Source organism: Myxine glutinosa, chromosome 8 (assembly GCF_964187855.1).
Source record: "Myxine glutinosa chromosome 8, kmMyxGlut1.1, whole genome shotgun sequence".
Taxonomy (NCBI): domain Eukaryota; kingdom Metazoa; phylum Chordata; class Myxini; order Myxiniformes; family Myxinidae; genus Myxine; species Myxine glutinosa.
The window spans coordinates 111,467,849-111,488,963 of NC_136268.1; the positions used below are offsets into that span (position 1 = coordinate 111,467,849).

The 21,115-nt window shown below is 44.1% G+C and overlaps 1 protein-coding gene across 2 annotated transcripts in view; it reads right to left on the minus strand.

The window, feature by feature from the left end:
- DNA2 (DNA replication helicase/nuclease 2) overlaps positions 1-21,115 on the minus strand; it is a 105,147-nt gene that overhangs the window by 50,229 nt on the left and 33,803 nt on the right. For both annotated transcript variants that reach the window (XM_078783682.1, XM_078783683.1), the window contains 4 exons: positions 14,742-14,940; positions 14,490-14,647; positions 6,467-6,598; positions 5,023-5,269 (listed from right to left, as the gene is read on the minus strand). In XM_078783682.1, the coding sequence (XP_078639808.1) occupies positions 5,023-5,269; positions 6,467-6,598; positions 14,490-14,647; positions 14,742-14,940 (736 nt within the window). The remainder of the gene's footprint in view (positions 1-5,022; positions 5,270-6,466; positions 6,599-14,489; positions 14,648-14,741; positions 14,941-21,115) is intronic.

Consider the following 21,115-nt stretch of genomic DNA (forward strand, 5'->3'; position numbering starts at 1 on the left):
AATTCAATTGGCCACAAGTGGATTCCAATCAAGTTGTAGAGACATCAAGGATGTTCAAAGGAAATTGGATGCATGTGGGCTCAATTTGGAGTGCCATAGCAAATGGGGACGAATACTTATTTACTCAAGGGGCTTTTCATTTTAAATAATTTTGTAAAATTTTCCCAAAAAAATTCTCTTTGACATTATGGGGTATTATGTGTAGAGTGACAAAAAAAATCTCAATTTAACCCAGTTTAAATTCAGGCTGTAACAACAAAATGTGAAAAAAGTCAAGGGTTGTGAATACTTTCTGAAGGCACTGTGGATACCGAACATAAAACCGAAAATCACGGGCAGACGGTGAACCCTCGTTGAGGTGAAGACTAGGTCGATCCATGTAAGCATATCTATTAATAAAGTAGTATTTGAACGCGAGTATGTATATAAATTTTGTATTATTGTACCATGTCTCTGTCTATCAATTTCGGACTATAGGAACGTATGTTCTAGACATTTAGACCTTCATACCCCTTCAACCTTTTTGACCCCTTTAAACCATTTCAGACCCTTGATACACCCTTTACACTGCTTTGACTCCTTGACCCTTAGACCTTTTAAACTTTAGATTTATAGACCCTCTTTAGACTCCTTAAACTCTTTAAATCTGTAACTCCTGCAGGAACATACCCATTATACCTTTTAGGCCACTTCAGTCTTCAGATCTTTCAAGACCCTTGAGATGCCAAAAGACCTTTACATACTTTTGTCCTCTTTAGACTCCTTATACCCATTAATACCATAACTACTATTGGAAAATACCCTTTAGATCTCTCAAAACCGTTTGAAACACTTAGACCTTTGCACCCTTTAGACCCACACCACACAAACATCGATAGAGTATTCTTGCAATACTCAGACTACACTTTTTCAGCAAGTAATGTGCAATCTCCACCCATCCGGAGGCTGGGTCCTCTGCTCAGTTGAACAGAATTTGCATATTGGGTCATGGAATCGGTTCACAAGCAAATCTTAAAAGAATATTTTTTATTTGGATTTCGCAAGTATCATGCACGGCATCTTTCTTGACATCTATGTACTACTGGCTACTCACTTTAAGTGATTAAAGAAGCAGAAAAAACAAAAACAATAATAGCTCCTGAGGTTCAGGGTGGTGTAGGACGTAAGTTCTCCATGTATATTTAATGTACGAGTCGAAGTACCTGGTGTTGCCTGAGGAGGTAGGGGGGGGGGGGGGCAGAGGGGTGAGATATACTGTGTATGTATATATATATATATACACACACACACACACACACACACACACACACACACACACACACACACACACACACACACACACACACACACACACACACACACACACACACACACACACACACACACAATCTATATATACATACTAGCAGAAGTACCCGGCATTGCCGGGCAGGGGAGGGAAGGGGGAAGGGGAGGGGAACAGGGGGGAGGGGAGGAGAGGGGGGGAGGGGAGAGGGAGGGGGGAGGGGGAGGGGAGGGCAGAAAGGAAGGGGTAGGGGGGAAAGGGAGGAGCATGGGGGAAAGGGGAGGGGAGGGTGGAGGGGGATGGGGTAGGGCGGAAAGGAAGGGGTAGGGGGGAAAGGGAGGGGCATGGGGGAAAGGGAGGGGCATGGGGGAAAGGGAGGGGGAAGAGAGGGGAGGGGAGAGGAGGGGAAAGGGGAGTGGGGAAAGGGAGAGGGTAGGGTGGAGGGGGGTGGGGGAGGGGAGACCTGTACATTCGCCCTCTCGACTCAAGCTCGTATTCGATTCGTATTCGAAATCGAAAGGGGAAAGGGGAAATCCTTCGTATTCGAATTCGTAAACACGAAATATGAATTAAAATTTAATTCATATCGCACAAAATCGACACAAAACACGATCGCATAAAGGTGACGCAATGGCTTTTCGCCCTGAATTACGTGCAAACGTGTGACGGGATGGAACATCACGTGATTGCTCTGAGCGAATCAGCGAGCTGCTCGCACTGGCTGAGATTAGCGGGTACTTCGCTGAAATGCGCTGAGGTAAATATGAATAAAAAACATGGATCTCGTCAAATATGGTCTCAGCCATGTTCATCCCAGGCTCAATGGCCATGTCTATGCCAAATATCAAGCACGTGAGCCTCTCCGTTTCGGAGTCTATCGGTAACATTACACACACACGCACACACACAAACTGTGTTTTATATATATATATATATAGATATACATATATTGAGGGGGGGGGCTTTGACAGGCCCCTCCATTTTAGGGGGGGGGGGGATGGGAACTAGGACAAATTTACCTGTGCAAAGAGCAATTTAACCTCAGCGGTGCCCATGTAAAAAAGGAAATTATAATACTCTCTGCGACCACCACCAGGTGGCGATACAAGGTACACACTTGCACGGAGAATTTACACACACACACACGTTCACACACACACACGTTCACACACACACACGTTCACACATACACACGTTCACACACACACACGTTCACACACACACACACACACACACACACACACACACACACTCACACACACACACACACGTTCACACACACACGTTCACACACACACGTTCACACACACACGTTCACACACACACACACACACACACACACACACACACACACACACACACACACACACACACACACACACACACACACACACACACACACACACACACACACTTGTACCCAGAATTTGGAGTTTGTAACTTAAACGATGTGGTCATGCATTAGGGAACAAAGACAGAAAGCCACAGAGAGACAATGGTTTTTACATATACGTATACACATAATGAAAGATATTGTGTGGCATCAGCTAGTGGGAGTGGGTCTCAAGAACCACTGAAAAAAGTCGAAAACTGGTGGATGCACTCAGGGTGTTCAAGGAAAGCTTTTCGGTGGTAAGATAAATTTATATTCCTGGATTCCATACATATTTTAATATTAACATTACAAGAGAACACAACGAAGCAGAAGCTGGACATCGTGAAGAAAAAAAATAAAAATAAATTTTCATACTAACTACTGGAAGTGATGTGAGCTAGGATTGGAAGTAGTCATAATATACACCATCGACATCACAGACGGGGAATCAACCTCTCAGTCCATAAGGATGGGTTCTTTGCAAATGAGCAGAATTCCACATTTGATACCTCTGTCACCAAAGGTGGATGGAGGTTATGTTTTCACCCCTGTATGTTTGTTTATCTGAACAAGATTTTTTTTTATTGTTAATTTTGAAGAATTATTTTTGAATTCTTATTATTTTGGAGTGATCATCATTGAGAGATGGGGCAAAAACGATATATAGCACGATATCTCAGAAAGTTGTGGACAGATATGGATGAAACTTGGTGAACACATTGGTTATGTGATAAGGACAAATCGATTCGATTTTGGTGAAGATCCGAATAGGAGAATTTTTAAGTGATTCTTCACCTTCACCATAGGGCCAAAAACGATATGTAGCATCTCTATATATAAAGGAGGAGTGTCTGTGTGTGTGTCTGTCTGGATGTCCGCTTACAACTCAAGAACTACACATCGGATAAAAGTTTTAGACACAGATTCGGAATCAGCATAAAATTCCGGTGGTTATAGGCTACTTTTTATTTTAATATCAATGGTTTAAAAAACCGGTCCAGCTGCAATTCCATGGTGTAGTTTGTGGCGGCGCTATTGCCCCTTTCCGATCCCATGACGCATTGCGGTTCCGATTCGCGATAAGGTCTATGCGCTATCACCGACACTTTTCCACCTTTTCCATACCTTTTAATCAGATTTACCTTATCGTCCATCGTAACCACATTACGCTTGGAAACACTAGCATTATCCTTCTTCGGACCCATGGCTGACACAGACACAGTAAAGGAATACTGTACGTCGCCTCTGTTTTGAATGAGAATCAGCGGTTGCGCGTACGTACAGTATACTGTACGTACATATTTATATATTTTTAATGTGCTTTTTATTGTATTTTAAATTGTTTTTTAGCTTCTTTTATTGTTAATTTATGTACTATTTTATTTATTTTAAATATATTTTTAAGGAAAACAAATGTTTTCACGTCCGTAGGAGTGACGTAAAGTCGCACATAATGACATTCGCTGTCCGGTCATGAAAGAAATTATGCTTCTCTTGCCAAAGTGACATGCAGATCAGGCAGTAAACCTCCCAACTGAGTTTCTCAACAGTCGTCAGCCTCAAGGACTCCCAACACACAGGTTGATTCTCAAGGTGGGAGCACCAATCATGCTTCTAAGGAATCTTGATCCACCAAAGCTGTGTAATGGAACACGATTGACAATCCAGCAAATGATGCCGCATGTCCTAGAGGCAACCATCCTCTCAGGACAATACAGAGGAGAGAAAGTATTCATTCCAAGGATACCACTTATTCCACCTGACCTTCCATTCTCCTTCAAGAGGATTCAGTTCTCCATCAGGCTATGTTTTGCTATGTCCATCAACAGGGCGCAGGGGCAATCAATGAAGGTTGTAGGCCTGAACTTCACAGAACAAGTGTTTGCCCATGGCCAGCTGTACGTGGGCTGCTCGAAGGTTGGAAAACCAAGCAATCTTTATGTCTTGGCACCATGTCAGAAAACCAGAAATGTTGTATACCCAGAGGTTTTGAGAAATTGAAAATTGAAAAAACGTCATGTAGGAAATGTACTGTGATATTGCTCTAAAATATACATGTTCTTTTCATCATATATTTGTATTATTCTTATTCAACCCGGGCGAAGCCGGGTACCTCAGCTAGTATTATAAAAAGCTGTGGTTGACTTATGACAAAGCTTGGTGGATGAATTGGGTAAGTGACAAGAACAAGCGATTAGATTTTGGTTCATGTCAGATCCGCATCTGACCTGTCAGTGGGATACAACACAAAGTATTCAGCCTGGCGGAGGTATGCTCTCTACCGAGTGCCGTTGTAGTGAATTTGTTATTTATTACTTGAGATCTCTTTTTTTAAATAAAAATAAACTCTAATATCCATTACTTGTGCACGATGCTCCAAGGAGTTTGATTCCCGGCCTGTCTTTAGCTCTAGGGGTAGAACAGCTTCCCAGCTGGCTGCTCCATTTTCCTGAAGTGCCGACCCTCTTCCACGACGCTGTACCGCTACTTTCGCCGTGACATCGAGCTTGCCCTTCAAGCCAAACCGTGGGGACCAGATGCTCTCCTCAATATCCGTAATATCACAAACAGCCAGATTGCATTTTTCAGGACTGTCTTTTTTTCCAGGCCTGAAGAGCAGAGCAAAGACAAGGCATGGCAAATGACAAGTAAAACAAAAGCTTCGCAGGAAAAACATCATTATAATCCCACAATATAATCCAAAAGTATTTGCTCAAACCATAAATGCAATACTGTTACCGAATGATGTTATGAGAGTTACAATAAATGTGCAGTTGGCATGTGACAAGGACAAATTGATTCAGACACAAAAAGTGCATATTTGTGACTGTGGAATAAGCACATCTGAAGTCTCATGTCACTGGGTGAATGGAGTTTCCTAAAAGGTTTTAATGGATTACGATCGGTCCTCCCGGGGTTGGGGAGGGAAGGGGAATCAGTAAAAATATTGGCTACTTCCGGCAGTGAACTCTCTACTGGACGGGCACGCGAGTGCGCATACGTGCCAACATTCTCAGGATTTTGAGCCATGAGCTCCCTTACCTATACGAGTTCACAACATATGCCGAATTTATTTTTACCCCAGTCAGACACGGACTAAGCAATCAATGAGAAAAAGGAAAACAACACTGTGCTCAGCAATTCAATTAAAAACAAGTTGTGAGGCAGAGTAATTCAACATACAAAAATCAACCACTCAACCAACATCAGTTTAAAAGAAAGAAAATGTCCACACAGGAGTACAAAAATGATGATCATAGTCTAGTCAGTCAAATCCTACTAAACCAGATATTCTAATACTTCATCCACCTTGTAGATATGCCGGTTGGAAATTGACAAAAAATAAAGAACGATAATTAAATAATTAAAATGCACTTTTACAAACAGGGAAATAATAAGTAAATGAACTGTCCTTTTGACACACTTACAGGCACGATTGTTATTTGAACCAACTATACATAGCCCGTTTCGTTCAAGGCAGCATCTTTTGTGATGCAGGCTCATGATGCAATTTGCATTTTGTTCCGAGAATGCTAACCTCAAAACAAAAGCACATTCACACAACGAGCCAAATAGCGTTTCTTCTTCTTCTTCTACTTTTTTTAATTTTTTTTTTAACATAGGTCAAGGCTAATGGGTGAGGTACATAGACAGCATGAAAGAAACCGACGTAGTGACAATGGAACAGTTTGACAGTGAGTATGAGGGGAGAGGTTGATGAGAGGCAGGTAAACAGACATCACAGCTGAGAAATAGGGGAAATATAGGGTGACAGTTGCACAGAGCACTCGGAGAAAGATACCCACATTTGAAGCTGCATGTATCCCTGCGTGGGCATGGGTGTGGGGTGCAGGTACTCTTCTGCCCAGCGATGCACTGTTGGAAGGTAACCGAGAACATCTTCGGTGATATCCTCCTGAGAAAGTGCCAAGCTGTACCTAATCACCCAGAGGGACAACAATACACTCTCGTTATGGTAAGATCTCCGGAACAAATTATATATTTTTTCAAAAGAGAGCTGCCACCTGTCCATTGTAGGGCCGAGCGCAACATTCCCCCGAGTGAAGAGGTGATCAGTTACTCGATTTTTACCAGGGTCCGGCAACATATTTGTTATATCAGTGTAATTTTTCATATCAATACACCAGTATTGGAAATTAGAATACACCAGTATACCGAAAAATTTAATCGGTATGAAAAAAAAAAAAAAAAAAAAAAAAAAAATCTACAAGCCGGTATGGCCACACAAATATCGGTATCTCAGCAACAAATCGAAGAAAGGGGTTTACAGTCCTATCGTCGACCGATATGCCTCCGCCCCCATTATTGCATCATTATAATACTTGTACCAAGTTTGATTTCTCTCATTGTACCAAGTTTGATCACATTTTCTCAAGTTATCACATTTTTACCTGACATAACCACTGTCCTTTGACCCCAAAATTTAATTAGTTCATCTTTACATCATTATACATACCTGGGCCAAGTTTTAATTTGAATCCCTTCAACTGTTCACACGTCATCACATTTTTACCTGACAGGACCACTGACCTTTGGCCTTTGACCTCGGCAACCCAAAATCTAATCAGCTAATCTTTACCTGTACCAAGTTTGAATTAGATCATTTCAGCCGTTCTCAAGTTATAGACCTATTACAGACTTTGACCCCAATAGTTCAGCAGCTAAGCTAAATATAGCATACCAATTGTGCATTTTGTGAGGAAAGCACCAAATTTGGCACACCAGTAGACTATCATATTATGAAAAGATCTGGATATTGGGCCATCTCAGATTCAGAGATTTGATTTTTGCAAGATTTGCAGATTTTGCAGATTTGCAAGCTGAGATTGCAACGACAGGGACGGCCGACTCCTTCCTGCGAGCTGCCCACGTCGCCCGCACAAGAAGAGCTCATCAAATCACTGCAGTGGCACTGCACATCCTGCAACACCGTGCGTATGAACGCCACTGTATGACATATGCTGATGATGCAGAAGACCTGCCTGAGTTCGAAGACTGGTGTCACCAGAGAGAAGAAGACATTCCCAACTTTCAGTACTGGGCAACTGTGCTGGAACTAGAGATGTTGGTACTGGTCTATCTATGTGCGTTCTCTGCGGCAGGCTTCATTCACGATGTACCTTGATGGCCTGACGGAACTGGTCCCATGGTTCCATGCCTTCGACCACACACACTATGCCAGGTGGGTCCCTGTTAACCTGAGGGACATGGTTGCACTCCCAATGAAGCACCCAGATGTAGCCAGAGAATTCAGGGCTGGCAACTTCACAGTACAGAAGACGAAGAAGGTGTTCTCTTCGATCCCAATCGAATCGAAATCTTGCAAAAATCAAATCTCTGAATCTGAGATTTTTTTATTTTTTATTTTTTTTGTATACTGAATCGAGGCTCGTGAAAGAGCTAACATTTACTTCACAAACAAATCAACCAGACAAACAAAACACACAAAAAGAGGGAGCGGAAAACAAGATGGGGAGAGAAGGGGAAGCACACAAACACAACATTTGAGAGCAGGGCGATGTGTGGAAGGGAGAGGGCTTGGGGGGGAGGAGGCGTGGGAAGGGGGGGGGGGTGGAGGGAGAAGTATAAAACACAAGGACACCAAGGACTTCCAGGACAGAAGTTGGTATTTCAAAAAAGTGGAATTGGGGTGAAATTAGCGGGGGTAGAAAAGATCAAGGTTTTGGATGGGGGAAGATAAGAGATGGTGGTGAACAGCAGTTTTAAAGACCTGGAGGGTGGAGTGGGATTGAAGAGAGTGAGGGAGTTTGTTCCAGAGGCGGGAGAAGAGAGGAATGAAGGAGTGAAGGTGAGCAGAGAGTCTTGATTTTGGCAGTTTGACCATAAGAGGGTTGCAGGCAGATCTTGTGCGACCTGGAGGAATATTTGCGGGACAGAGCCCAAAGAGAGCTGGGGGGGCAAGGCCAGAGAGGAGTCGGTAGAGAATGGAAAGACCACCAACCTGCCTGCGGTGAGTGAGTGAGAGGCCCTTGGAGTTAGCTTCATCGCAGGAGATTCCAATGATTCTGAATGCTTTGGTTTCAACAGCATGAAGGCGAGCTGGGTGTGAGGCAGGAGCACCAGCCCAGAGGGGAGAGCAGTATTCCATTGAGCTGCGGATGAAAGCCTTGTATGTGGTGAGGAGCTCAGGTGTGCCAAGGAAGGACTTTGCACGACGGAGGATGCCCAGTCGGCGACTGGCTTTGGAGGCCAGATTGGAAATGTGGTTTTCCCAGGAAAGATCATGGCAGATAGTGAGACCCAAAAGCTTGAGTGACAGAACTTCTTGGAGAGGATTATTCAGAAAGTGGATGGGAGGGTTGTCCAGTCGGTCTTTTCGGAGAGACATCGTAAGAGTGTGAGATTTGTCAGGATTGAAAGACATGTTCCACTTGTTTGCCCAGTCTGTGATTTTGTCCAGGTCTACAGAGAGTGAGGAGGCAGCAGACTGCCGATCTGAGGGATGAAGAATGGAGCGACAGAGAGTAGAGTCATCAGCAAAGAGATACAGAGGATTTTCAAGAGTCAAGAGAGATCATTGATGAAGACCAGAAAAAGCACAGGGCCCAGAACACTGCCTTGTGGAACTCCAGCCTGAACAGGAAGAGGAGATGAGAGAAACCCATTCAGGGCCACACGTTGACTACGACGAGAGAGGAAGTCCGCCAGCCATGCGTGGAGATTTCCATTGATACCAAAAGAGGAGAGTTTGGTGAGCAGAGCGGGGTGCCAGACCGTATCGAAGGCACGTGATATGTCAAGGGAGACTGCTCTAATTTCCTGTTTGGCATTGAGGACCTCCATTCATTGTTGAGAAAGCAGAAGCAGCATGTCCAGAGTAGAGTGTCCAGGTCTGAAACCAAATTGATGATCAGAGATCAAGCCATTGGAGAAGAGGAAAGATTTCATATCTGAAGCAATGATGGATTCCATGACTTTGCTGATAATTGGGAGAAGGCTGATTGGTCTGTAGTTGCTGGGATCTGTTTTTGCACCTTTTTTGTGCAAAGCGGTGATGTTGGCAGATTTCCAAGCAGATGGAAGATGACCTTGAGCAAAAGAGAGGGTGAAGAGAACAGAGAGGGGGAGTGAAAGAGCGGAAGAACAGGATTTTAGGACCCATGGGCTGATGCCGTCAGGTCCAGTTGCAGAATCCGAGTTGAGGGTTGACAGAAACTTTTCCACCTTGTCAGGAGGAAAGGACACAGAGTCCAGGAGCAGCTGGGTACGACTGGGTACGGTGGGTACAGAGAGGGATGGGTTTGGGACAGAAGATTTAGAGGCAAACACAGAGTTGAGGCATTCAGCTTTTTCACGCGCGGAGTCAGCCGTGTGGCCATTTGAGGTGAGGGAGGGGATGTTTGAATGTTCTGAATGCTTTGGTTTCAACAGCATGAAGGCGAGCTGGCGATGGTTCCTGTTTGTTGCTCAGGTTCCTGTTTGTTCTCAGGAACAAACACCAGAAACAGATTTGACCAGACGCCACCAGGATTTGGAAGAGGGAGACAGATAAGAGAGTTCGGTCCTGAGAACGGAGAGATATTGTTTCCTGGCTCTCCTGAGGGTGGACACACACTTGTTTCGGGCTTTGTGAAAGGAAATGAGATTTCCTTCCGTTGGATTTGCTTTCCAGGAAACGAAAGCAAGTCGTTTCTGGGCAAAGTCCCTCCCACAGTTCTCTCAATGTCTCCATGTCTCTCGGTCCCTGCTCTCAAATGTTGTGTTTGTGTCCTTCCCCCTCTCTCCCCATCTTGTCTACCGCTCCCGATGTTATTTGTTTTGTGTGTCTGTTTGTCTTTCTGTGTGATTAATGTTCGCTCTTTCACGAGCCTCGATCTTGTATACAAGAAAAAAAAAAAAAAAAAAAAAAAATAGCCTCACCACAAGATTCCGTGTACCATGGACGGGAGGAAGGGTAAGACAACAGAAGACGAGATGGGATAAATCTGTGCATGAGAGAGAGCAGTTTGCTTTGGAAGAATTCCCAGGAAGAATTTATGTCAGAGGCAGTAGAGATGGCAGACCAGTCCAGATGATTGATGGATGCTTGAAGACCGTGCCAGTTGGCCTGAGTGAAATGCCAGACTCGTCGACGCTTAGGAGGCTCTCTGAGAATGGTCAGAGAGATGTCCACTTTAACAAGCACATGATCAGAAGAGCCGATTGGAGCAGAAGAAGAGCAGCAGACATTTTCAGGGAAGTTAGTCATAACCAAGTCCAGAAGAGAAGATGCTCCGTTGACTGAAATCCGGGTCGGGAAATTGACAGATTGTGTCAGTTCCAGTGAGTCACAGAAGTCCTTTGCTGAAGAGCCATGGCTGGTGAGAGTGGTACCCACACCCAGCCAACTGGCATGGTGGCAGTTGAAATCACCACATATGAGGAAGAGAGAGTTGGGATGGGTAGATAGAAGTTGGTCCATATTCTCAGACAGCGAGATGTAGATGGAGTCATCACTGTTTGGTGGACGGTACAACACACATATGAACAAAAGGTGGGAGCGAAGGGGAAGCCGTAGCCAAAGGTATTCCTGGGGGTGAGGTGGAGAGAGGGCAGTGCAGGGCGAGTGAGGAAGAGTTTTTTATAAAGATAGCAACCCCACCTCCAGGACGAGGCTCAGGTCTATCATACCGGAGGAGGGAGTAACCTGGGAGAGATACCAAGGAATCAGAGACATCATGAAGGAGGAAAGTTTCTGTTAAGCAGATCACGTCTGGTTTGACAGAAGCAACCTGTATGGAGAGATCAGACAAGTTTGAGCGAAGGCCCCGGATGTTTGAAGTCCATACTGTTAAGGAAGAGGAGGGGGAGCATCGGATACAGAACAGGGGGGGGGGGGGAGCGGTAGGGTAAGATGTGGAAGAGGAGGAAGAGGTAGGGAGAGCTGTTGAAGGTGTGTCAGAGATTACAGAATAGCTTGGAGAAAGGGAAGAATGGGGCAGACAAAAGGTTTGATGGTGATTGGGAGAGGCGCAGTGAGGTGTTATTTGACGAGGAGGCAGAGCGAGGCAGCAGGTTGAGGGAGATGAAGGTGAAAGTTGGAAGGGGGAAGAAGCGGGGAGGACGCTTTGAGGGGGAGGGGTGAGAGGGGAGTCTAGGAGGGGAGGAGCGAGGGAGAGTCTCGGAGCGGAGGGGTGTGGGGGGAGATTTGAAAGGAATGGGTGATGGGGATGATTTGGAGGGGAGGGGCAAGGGGGAAGATTTGAAAGAGATGGGTGATGGGGATGATTTGGAGGGGATGGGCAAGGGGGTAGATTTAGAGGGGAGGGGTGATGGGAAATGGGATTTTGGGGTGATGGGATTTTGAAAAATGTACGATTAATGGGAAACGAACATTTATTGCAAAATGAGTTTCTTGAGACATTCGAGTCAAAAATACGTTTGAGGACGCTGGAGGGAGGATGGAGTGCTGGAGAGTTTAGGGAATGAATGAAAGATGCACTATAAGAGATGGAATTTTTTTTTGGAATGAATGGATCTGGTGAGCAAGTCGAAAGCATCCTTTTATAGAAGAAGAAGAAAAAGGTGTTATCGAATATGACAGAATACAGGTCTTCAGGGGTCAGATGAGACATTTTTTAACGTGATCACAAACGAAACAACGTGGTCGAAAAACGAACGAATGAACAAATAAGAACGAATAAACGAATAAGAACAGAAGGAAATGTTTTTGGGTTTTTTTTTTTTTTTTGAGATTTTAAAACAAGGAAGTATGGGATGAAAAGACCGTGAAAAACAGAGACCGGAAAATAATTGCAGCGCGATCAGAGAACCGCTGCGACAAAAATGAAGCCTTAAGCCAAGGTTGGACACAGTAGCCTAGTACTACACTTAGGCCTCAGAATACGCGATAAGAGAGACCGACGATTCTGTACACAGGTATGAAAAACCAACGCCAAGAATACTATTCAAGACACCCCAATAGGTACATACAAGACCAGTTTCGACAAAAACACAATTGAGAAAAGTTACTTAACTTCGAAAGCGAGCGTGCATGGACAGCTTTGAAGAGACGAGACCTCCAATCTTGCGCATGCGCATCAATCATGACCTTGATTGATGCCACCTTGCGCATGCGATATTGGGCGCAGATGGCCCAATATCCAGATCTTTTCATAATATGATAGTCTACAAGTGTGCCAAATTTGGCGCTTTCCTCACAAAATGCACAATTGTTATGCTAAGTTGCCCCACTACAATGTCTAATCATTTAATATTTACATCATTATACATGCCTGAACCAAGTTTGACTAAGATCCTTCAGCCGTTCTCAAGTTATCCAGTTATCCAGCAACGAAAACCTATCACGGATGCACGGACAACCTGAAAACAAGCGTTACGCCTAGGTTACGTTACGCCTTGACGTAAACTTGAAACTTGAAAACAAACTTGAAAACAAGCGTTACGCCTTGAAAACAAGCGTTACGTTACGTTACGCCTAGGTTACACCTAGGTTCATTCGGTGAAGTGATGCGAGTTGACAAAGTGGAAGACGCAAGGTGGCCATCTTGGATTTTGACGTGGCGACCCAATTTTCAATAGCGTTCTTCCTTATGCGTAGATACACCCACACACCAGATTCGAAGTTAGTAGTTCGTTTATTTTTCAAGATATTTCACTCACAAGGTTCAGACATATATATATATATAGTGGCGGCCATCTTGGATTTTGACGTGGCGACCCAATTTTCAATAGCGTTCTTTCTTATGCCTAGATACATCCACACACCAGATTAGAAGTTGGTACTTCGCTTATTTTTCAAGATATTCCGCTCACAAGGTTCAGACATACATGGCGTCAGACATACATGGCAGCGGCCATCTTGGATTTTGACGTGGGTTGCACCCACACACCAAATTCTAATGCTTTCCTTCGCTTACGCACGCAGCGCGCACGCCCGCACGGGAAAACCATAGTCCCCCTTTCGCTCCGCGGTGCGATGGTGGACAACAATGCCTCCGGCGACTTCGTCAAAGGAGGCATAAAAAGTTGATGCACTCAGCTACGCCTGGAACAGTGGAAAGCATGACGTCAAGATGTACCAGGAAGGTACAGCAGGTTTTAACTTTTAACCCTCAGCCGGTACAAGCGATCGCATTTTCTTTTGTCTCGCAGCTCTTTTAAAAAGCAATTGGTTATTTTATACGAATGGGGTATGTTTAAAATACCGATACGGTGATCCACAATCGTGATACCGATATCGGCCTATGCCGATTAATCGGAACAGCGATACGTGATAGTGATACCGATATTGGACTGGGCCGATTGGTACAGAGATAGCGAAACTGGCATGTGCCAATTACCAATACCGATATTGAAATTAAATAGATTTATTTTTCTTACCTGAAAACCTCCCCAATAAAACCCATTAGAAGCGATCATGAGCTATACCGTCATGTCCAAACAATTCAATTGGCCATAGGTGGACTCCAATCAAGTTGGACATCTCAAGGATGATTGAAGGAAATTGAGAGCACCTGAGCTGAATTTGGAGTGTCATAGCAAAGGGGGTGAATACTTATTGACATTTCAGCTTTTAATTGATTTGCAAAAATGTCTAAATAAACAAGATCCACTTTGACATTAAGGCATATTATGTGCAGATCAATGACAAAAAAAATCTCAATTGAATCAATCTTAAATTTAGGCAGTAACACAACAAAATGTGAAAATGTCAAGGGGCATGAATACTTTCTCAAGGCACTGTATATGATGCAATACCAGCTACACTCTCCATGAAATCATTATCGGTACCATGTAATCTACAACATGACCCAACTAATACGAGTACAGCCACGTGAGCCTCACATGTCCCCGAGGTGCTGAGGACGTGATAGTGTCTCAAGTGCGATCTGCCCGAGAGAGGTCAGAGAGAAATCCCGACGAATTGCTGCATTCTGGAACACCTCATGCAAAACGGTCCCCAAAAGCATGGCCGAGCTGCCACCATCTCCACCCTGCTCAAACTGCAGTTGTACAATAGTGAAGAAGAAATCGGTTTAGAGTATAATCTCAACATTTGGTTGGACATCAATTGAACTGTGCATATCGCACTCTTACCTTGAAAAGTTCCCCTAACACAGCACGGCGATGACAGCGGATAGCCCTCGTCACAGTTGTGCCAGACAGGAGGATATCGGGCCACAGCACAAGGAAACCAAAATCTTGCGATATCTCAAAGTCTGTTGTGGAGGATCGACTGCGTGGTTCTGGAGGCTCCACATGAACCACGTCTCCACAAAGCACTTGCGTCTCTGCCCTGTTAAACAACAAAGTTGTTGTTGAGCTGCCCTTTTGATATGAGAAAGTCCACCATCACACTTTATGAGTTTATTGAGTTCAGAGTCTGATACATATACACAAGAGGGTGTTTTGAAAAGTAAAACCTATTCTTTTTCTCTAAAACAGGTAAAAATATTCAAATGAAACAAAGGCAGATACAAAGATCGATCTTTATTCCATCATGGTGCATATTTCTCAACATAAACACCACTGCGGTCCACACATTCCTGCCGATCAATTTAGTTATGCCGTCACAATAGAACATCCTGCTGACTTAACCAGTGCTTCACAGAAGCTTTAGCATCAACGGAAGAAAAATGTTCTCCACGAAGGTGTTCCTCAAGTTTGAGGAAGAGATGAAAATCTAACGGACCCAAGTCGAGGCTGGTGATCCTTTGGGGCATTACTCCATTGACCATCTCTTGCTCTCAGGATCCCAATGGTGCACCCAACTTTCATCTCCAGCACTTCACATCACCGATATCTTACTGCTCTCTGCCATCTTGACAAATGTAGCACTGAGACGTCCAATGTCAGAACCACAAAACTTCATACCCAGTGGCAGGAAGAACTATTGCGCAGACTGTGGTCTGTTTCATTCAAATATATTTAGCTGTTATGTATAGAGAAAAAGAGCAGGAGGCATTCCTTTTTGAACATGTGTGTGTATATATATATTTAAAGATTATTTGAATCAACTTCCGCTGAACTTGGGGACGACTAAGAAGAAGACTTTTGTTGGTCGAAAGCTTGTCGAGAATTAAAGATCGACCGTCCTGAAGCTACGTCCGCGTCTGATTTAATCTCCGGATTATATATTATATATATATATATATTTATAATGATAGTCTGATACAGCTCCCCTCATGACTATGGAGATCATTACTCCCGCCAGTGAGTAATGCATTCGATCGTGTCCGTGTGTGTGTGTTTGTGAACAAGATGTCTGGAAAAGTTCTGAACGGATTAGGATGAAAGTTGGTGGGATGATTGCCCTTGGGATAAGGAAGAATTGATTAGTTTTTGGTGAAGCTCAGGATATTATTCCGGATCCAGGAATTTTTTGAAGGATTTTTTACCAATGGAAGACAGGGCTCATTTTTTTTTTTTTTACATTATCTTCTATATCTATCTATCTATAATTCCAGTAATCTCTGTGTGTGTGTGTGTGTATGTGTGTATGTCTGTGTGTTTGTCTGTGACCGCTGTTTCTCGACAACCACGGGTCCGATATACTTGAAACTTGCCAGGTATATTGCTGGGGACCCGAGGATGTGCCTTTTCAAGGTTTCATATTAATCGGACAAGTAGTTACCGAGCTATGTCCAAAAAACGATTCAACCAATCAGAGAGCAGCGAGTTATCACGTGTGCCGAACGTGGCGAACAGACTCTGCCTCGGACGGCACATTTGAGAGCGTATTCATTTATTTCACGTTGGCAAACTATGTTGCCGCTATGTTGGCGTTAAACTATGTTTTAAAACTAATTAAAACTAATTTGCGATTCTTTCGCTTTCCTGCGCGTTTGTGCACGCTATGGCGATTTCTTTACCAAACTCCGCAAGCCGTTCGCTTTGGACCAAACCATTTCATATGTAAATAGAGGGGGGGGGGGGGGGGGGGGGATTGTCACCGTACTCGCAAGCCGTTCGCTTTGGACCAAACCATTTCATGTAAATAGAGGGGGGGGATATAATTTTAGATATAGATATAGTACGGGCATGCCCTAGTATATATAAAACACAGTTTGTGTGTGTGTGTGTGTGTAATGTTACCGATAGACTCCTAAACGGAGAGGCTCACGTGCTTGATATTTGGCATAGACATGGCCATTGAGCCTGGGAAGAACATGGCCTACCTAAAAAAAATTCTTTCATAATATTTTTTTACCATATTTTTACCTCAACGCATTTCAGCGAGGAATATTATACACGGAATCTGAGCAGGTGGCAGAGCAGCGCGCCGATTCGCTCAGAGCGATCACGTGATGTTCCTTGCCGCCATAAACTCACAGCAAGTAGCATAGATTTTAGCATGATTAGCATTTAGCATGATTTAGCATGATTTAGCATAGATAGTAGCATGTTTCACATATATTTTTTTTCAGCGAGGAATATTATACACGGATTCTGAGCCGGTGGCAGAGCAACGCGCTGATTCGCTCAGAGCGATCACGTGATGTTCCATCCCCGCCGCCAGACCATTGAACATAAAACACAGTTTGTGTGTGTGTAATGTTACCTCCCCTCCCCTCTCCATCCTCCCCTTCCCCTCCCCCCCCTCCCCCCTCCCCTCCCCCCCCTCCCCCCTCCCCCTCCCCCCTACCCCCTTCCCCTCCCACCGACACCCTACCCCCTCCCCTTCCCCCCTTACCCTCCCCCTTCCACCCTTACCCTCCCCTCCCCCTCTCTCCTCCCCTTCCCCCCCCTTCCCCCTTCCCCTCCCCCTCCCCCGCCCGGCAATGCCGGGTACTTCTGCTAGTATTCTATATTTAACATTGTGATATGAAAATAGTTTTCATATTTGTTGTAAATGTAGTTTAAACTCGTGGTTATGCGTTAGAGCGGTGTATTTTGTTAGCAGCGTCGTCTTCAAGGTTCTTTTTTTTTTTTGTAATGAAGACATATTCTGTCATTTTAAAACCACCAAAGTGTGTATTAGGTTTCCCCATTTCATAAAATGTATCGTTTGATACGTATAATGCTTTAAAACCGTTTTTTTCTTTTTTTTTTAGCCTAAGAAGAGACATCAACATTTACCTCAGCGAATGTCAATCGTGGTCAGTATTTGATGAACTTATAAAGACTTAGGTGAGTTATAAGTGTGATAAACATGTGCACGGGATTCTTCCCAGAAGAATAAATGGTCGCATTAGCTTGTACGACTTAAAATGAGCGAGTTTTGTTTTGGCGTTTGGGCCAGTTTTACATGTTGTATCCATAAGGAATGAAACGAACGGTTTTCCTGGCTTACAATTTTATTTGAAGTCACACATGCCTCAAAATACACTCACTTATATGGAATTGAACGCGGAATCCCAAAATGTAAGTGAAATTGCCTTGTTTTTTTTTTAACATTATCTTCTATATATTCTAAATATATATCTGTGCAGTCTGTCTTGTGTTGTCTTGTCTTGTGTTGTCACTAAACTACTCCCTCAAAATTTTGTGAAATCGTACTATTCCAACTTGACCCATGGCGGGAGTATGCGCTCTGAGTGGCGTTCTAGTTTTGAGTGTGATATTTTCCTGCAGTAATGACCAGTCCATCCAGTTTCAGATATTTCAGGTGGTTGGTGTTGTCATTTACATGTTTCAGCATTTCATCTTTTTCTGTCCAGATCAAATCATCGTTTCAGGTAAAGATATTCAAATCAAATATTCATTCTTTCATCTCAGGGTTTTCCTCTGTCATCTGCCAGAAGCTAGTTTGCTCCAATCGGTGTTCTTTTGTAGATAGCAACAATGTAATGTGGCTTAGAGTCCTTATGACGTAATATGGGTCTTCTGCAAGAACAATTGCTGTCTTTTACTTCGCTAAACATAATCTGTTTCAACATTCGATGGGAAGACATCTGTTACCAAAAGGAAACTTTGTGTGTGTGTGTGTGTGTGTGTGTGTGTGTGTGTGTGTGTGTGTGTGTGTGTGTGTGTGTGTGTGTGTGTGTGTGTTACACGAAGAAGTAGCAACACAACGACCAAGCTTTAACGGTTCTTGCTGTCATACAATAATGAAAATGTTCCCGTTGGAAAGCTAATAATCGATTTGCTTGGTTGGAACAAAAATTAGAGTCCACTTAATCTTCAATGTGTCCATTTTTACCTCCGCCACCGAACGTGGATGGAGGTTATGTTTTCACTCTGTGAACAAGATATCTCAAAAAGTTGTGGACGGATTCGGACGAAACTTGGTGGAGATTTTGGGTGTGTGACAAGGACTAATCGACTCGATTTTGGTGAAGATCTGAATTGACATTCGGATACGGGAATTATTAAATTTTTGAAGTGATTCTTCACCATTAAGAGATCAGGCGAAAGGCGATATATAATACATTTTAAAAAGTTGTGGACGAGTTATGAATAAACTTGGTGGACGAGTTGGTGAGGTAACAAGAACAAGCCGATTCGATTTTGGTTCATGTCCGTATCCAGTAGGGTGGTTCGTCAAAATGAAAGTTAGAAAAATCATGCTCCTAACACGTAAAAAATTTTGTATGTATGAAAAAACCCTTGTGGTGAAATTTTAAGCCATTTGGACTAAATTTAGGGGTTGCACACGGAGTTTGTAATTTCACATATTTGGCTCTCATAAATGTTTGGAGTTGATTATTTATTCTCCACTGCTCTACTTGTGATTTTGACAATTACAGTTGACCTATAACCTTGCTATATGTACGGCACATTTTGAAGTTTTTATGTTAATTGAATACAGTACAGCTGTACTCTGGTAAGTCTGGTGTTGGCTTAGCGGTTAGGGTGCCGACTTGGGATCTTAGGATCCTGAATTTGAATCCCGGTCGATCGCTGAATTAACGCCAGGGTGGTCGACTCACTCTTTCATCCTTCCGAGGTCGACAAATTGAGTACCAGCTTGCTGGGATGAATAATCCCGGTGTGTACTCCGATTAGCATCGGAGTACACACCGGGCATCTGGTCAGAAAAAAAAAATTGCCTCGAAAAGGGAACCACGAGGTCATGGGGCCCACAAGGCTAACCCCCGCTCTAGCAGGGGGAAATAGCCTTAAAACGATCATTCATTCAATTCACAGCTGTATTCTGGTGTATGCAGTTGCTCTCATTGAAGAGTACAATCGTCTCCTGACAAAGGGTGACCAGCAAACCCAGTATTTTTTTCAAGTTGTGACAGAACATCGCAAGAGGTTTCCCGATTGCAGGAAATCAACGCTTATCGGGCAACAATGAGTGGCTGGCAACAATGAGTCACTGTGCAACCCCTAAAACGTGATGTATTCAAAAAATATTTCACATGCAGAAGTTTTACCTCAATACCAAAATTTTTTTTAAAGGTTAGGAGTAAAACAATTCAATTTTTTTTTTTGCATTGTGTCATTAAGAACCACCCCTAGTATCCAGATCCAGCCTATCAGTGAGATGCAAAACATGAACTGTTCAGCCTGGTGGAGGTATGCGCTCTACCAAGTGCCGTTCTAGTTACGCCTGAGAATGTGTCTTTGCTACAGTTGTCTTATCTCGAAAGTGTCTTATTGCAACTGTATGTTTATAATACTGTTGCGGATATGGGATTTGCATCCATCCATATCCGCTTGTAAATATTCCCCTATTTCCTCAATACTTCCCAACTATCCCCAATCCCCCATTCCCTAGTCCCATTTTCTGTAAACAACACTCTGTAGACCCGACCTCCCCCTATTTCCCCCATTAAATGTCGTGCCCAGGTTCACCGCATCTCATGTAAGACAACTATAGGACATCTTGCTAGTTATTCTTAGTCTATGTCAGTTAAGGACTCGTTTCCATTAATTCTGACCCTTTGTTGCACCAGAATGTGATTGTATGGCACCGTTAGGAAGTTTAGGACCTCCCAATACCTCCCCGCAGCTCTTCCTCACGGTTCAGCAACAACAACAACAACAACAGCAACGGCGGCGGCGTGCACAGGGAGTGCGCGTCCTCACTCTGGCTTGGTTGGTAGGGGGTGTTGGGAGGGCATGAGGCCTTCCCAGCGAGCCGCCATCGAACATGTGCTCGACGGGGTTACCAAATAGGGGCTCCCTGTCAGCTCCTCGTCAAGGGCGGAGCCCGGTAACCCCCGCACCCAATGGAAGCGGCGGACCGGTCCCATCTGGGGCGGAGCCAACCAGCCGAGGGCGTGTCACTCCCCGCTGAGCATGCGCAGGAAGAGGGAGGTGACGTCAGATGCGCGCTGAGCTTGGAGCAAGCAAGACGTACCCTCCGAGCGCTGTGAGGCCTCCCTGCATCTCTTGGACCGTGCTTGATCCTGTCCCCGAGCCAAGGTGCACCTTGTGCTATCGAACTACCTGTCCCTTCTTGCCATCAATCCCTGTGTAAGTCAGCCTTGTTCCGTTTGTCTGTGGTCTGTCTGGGCTAAGATAAGACTGTAATGAAGTGCCTATCTCTTCTGTGTCTTTACCTCACTACCTTGTAATCT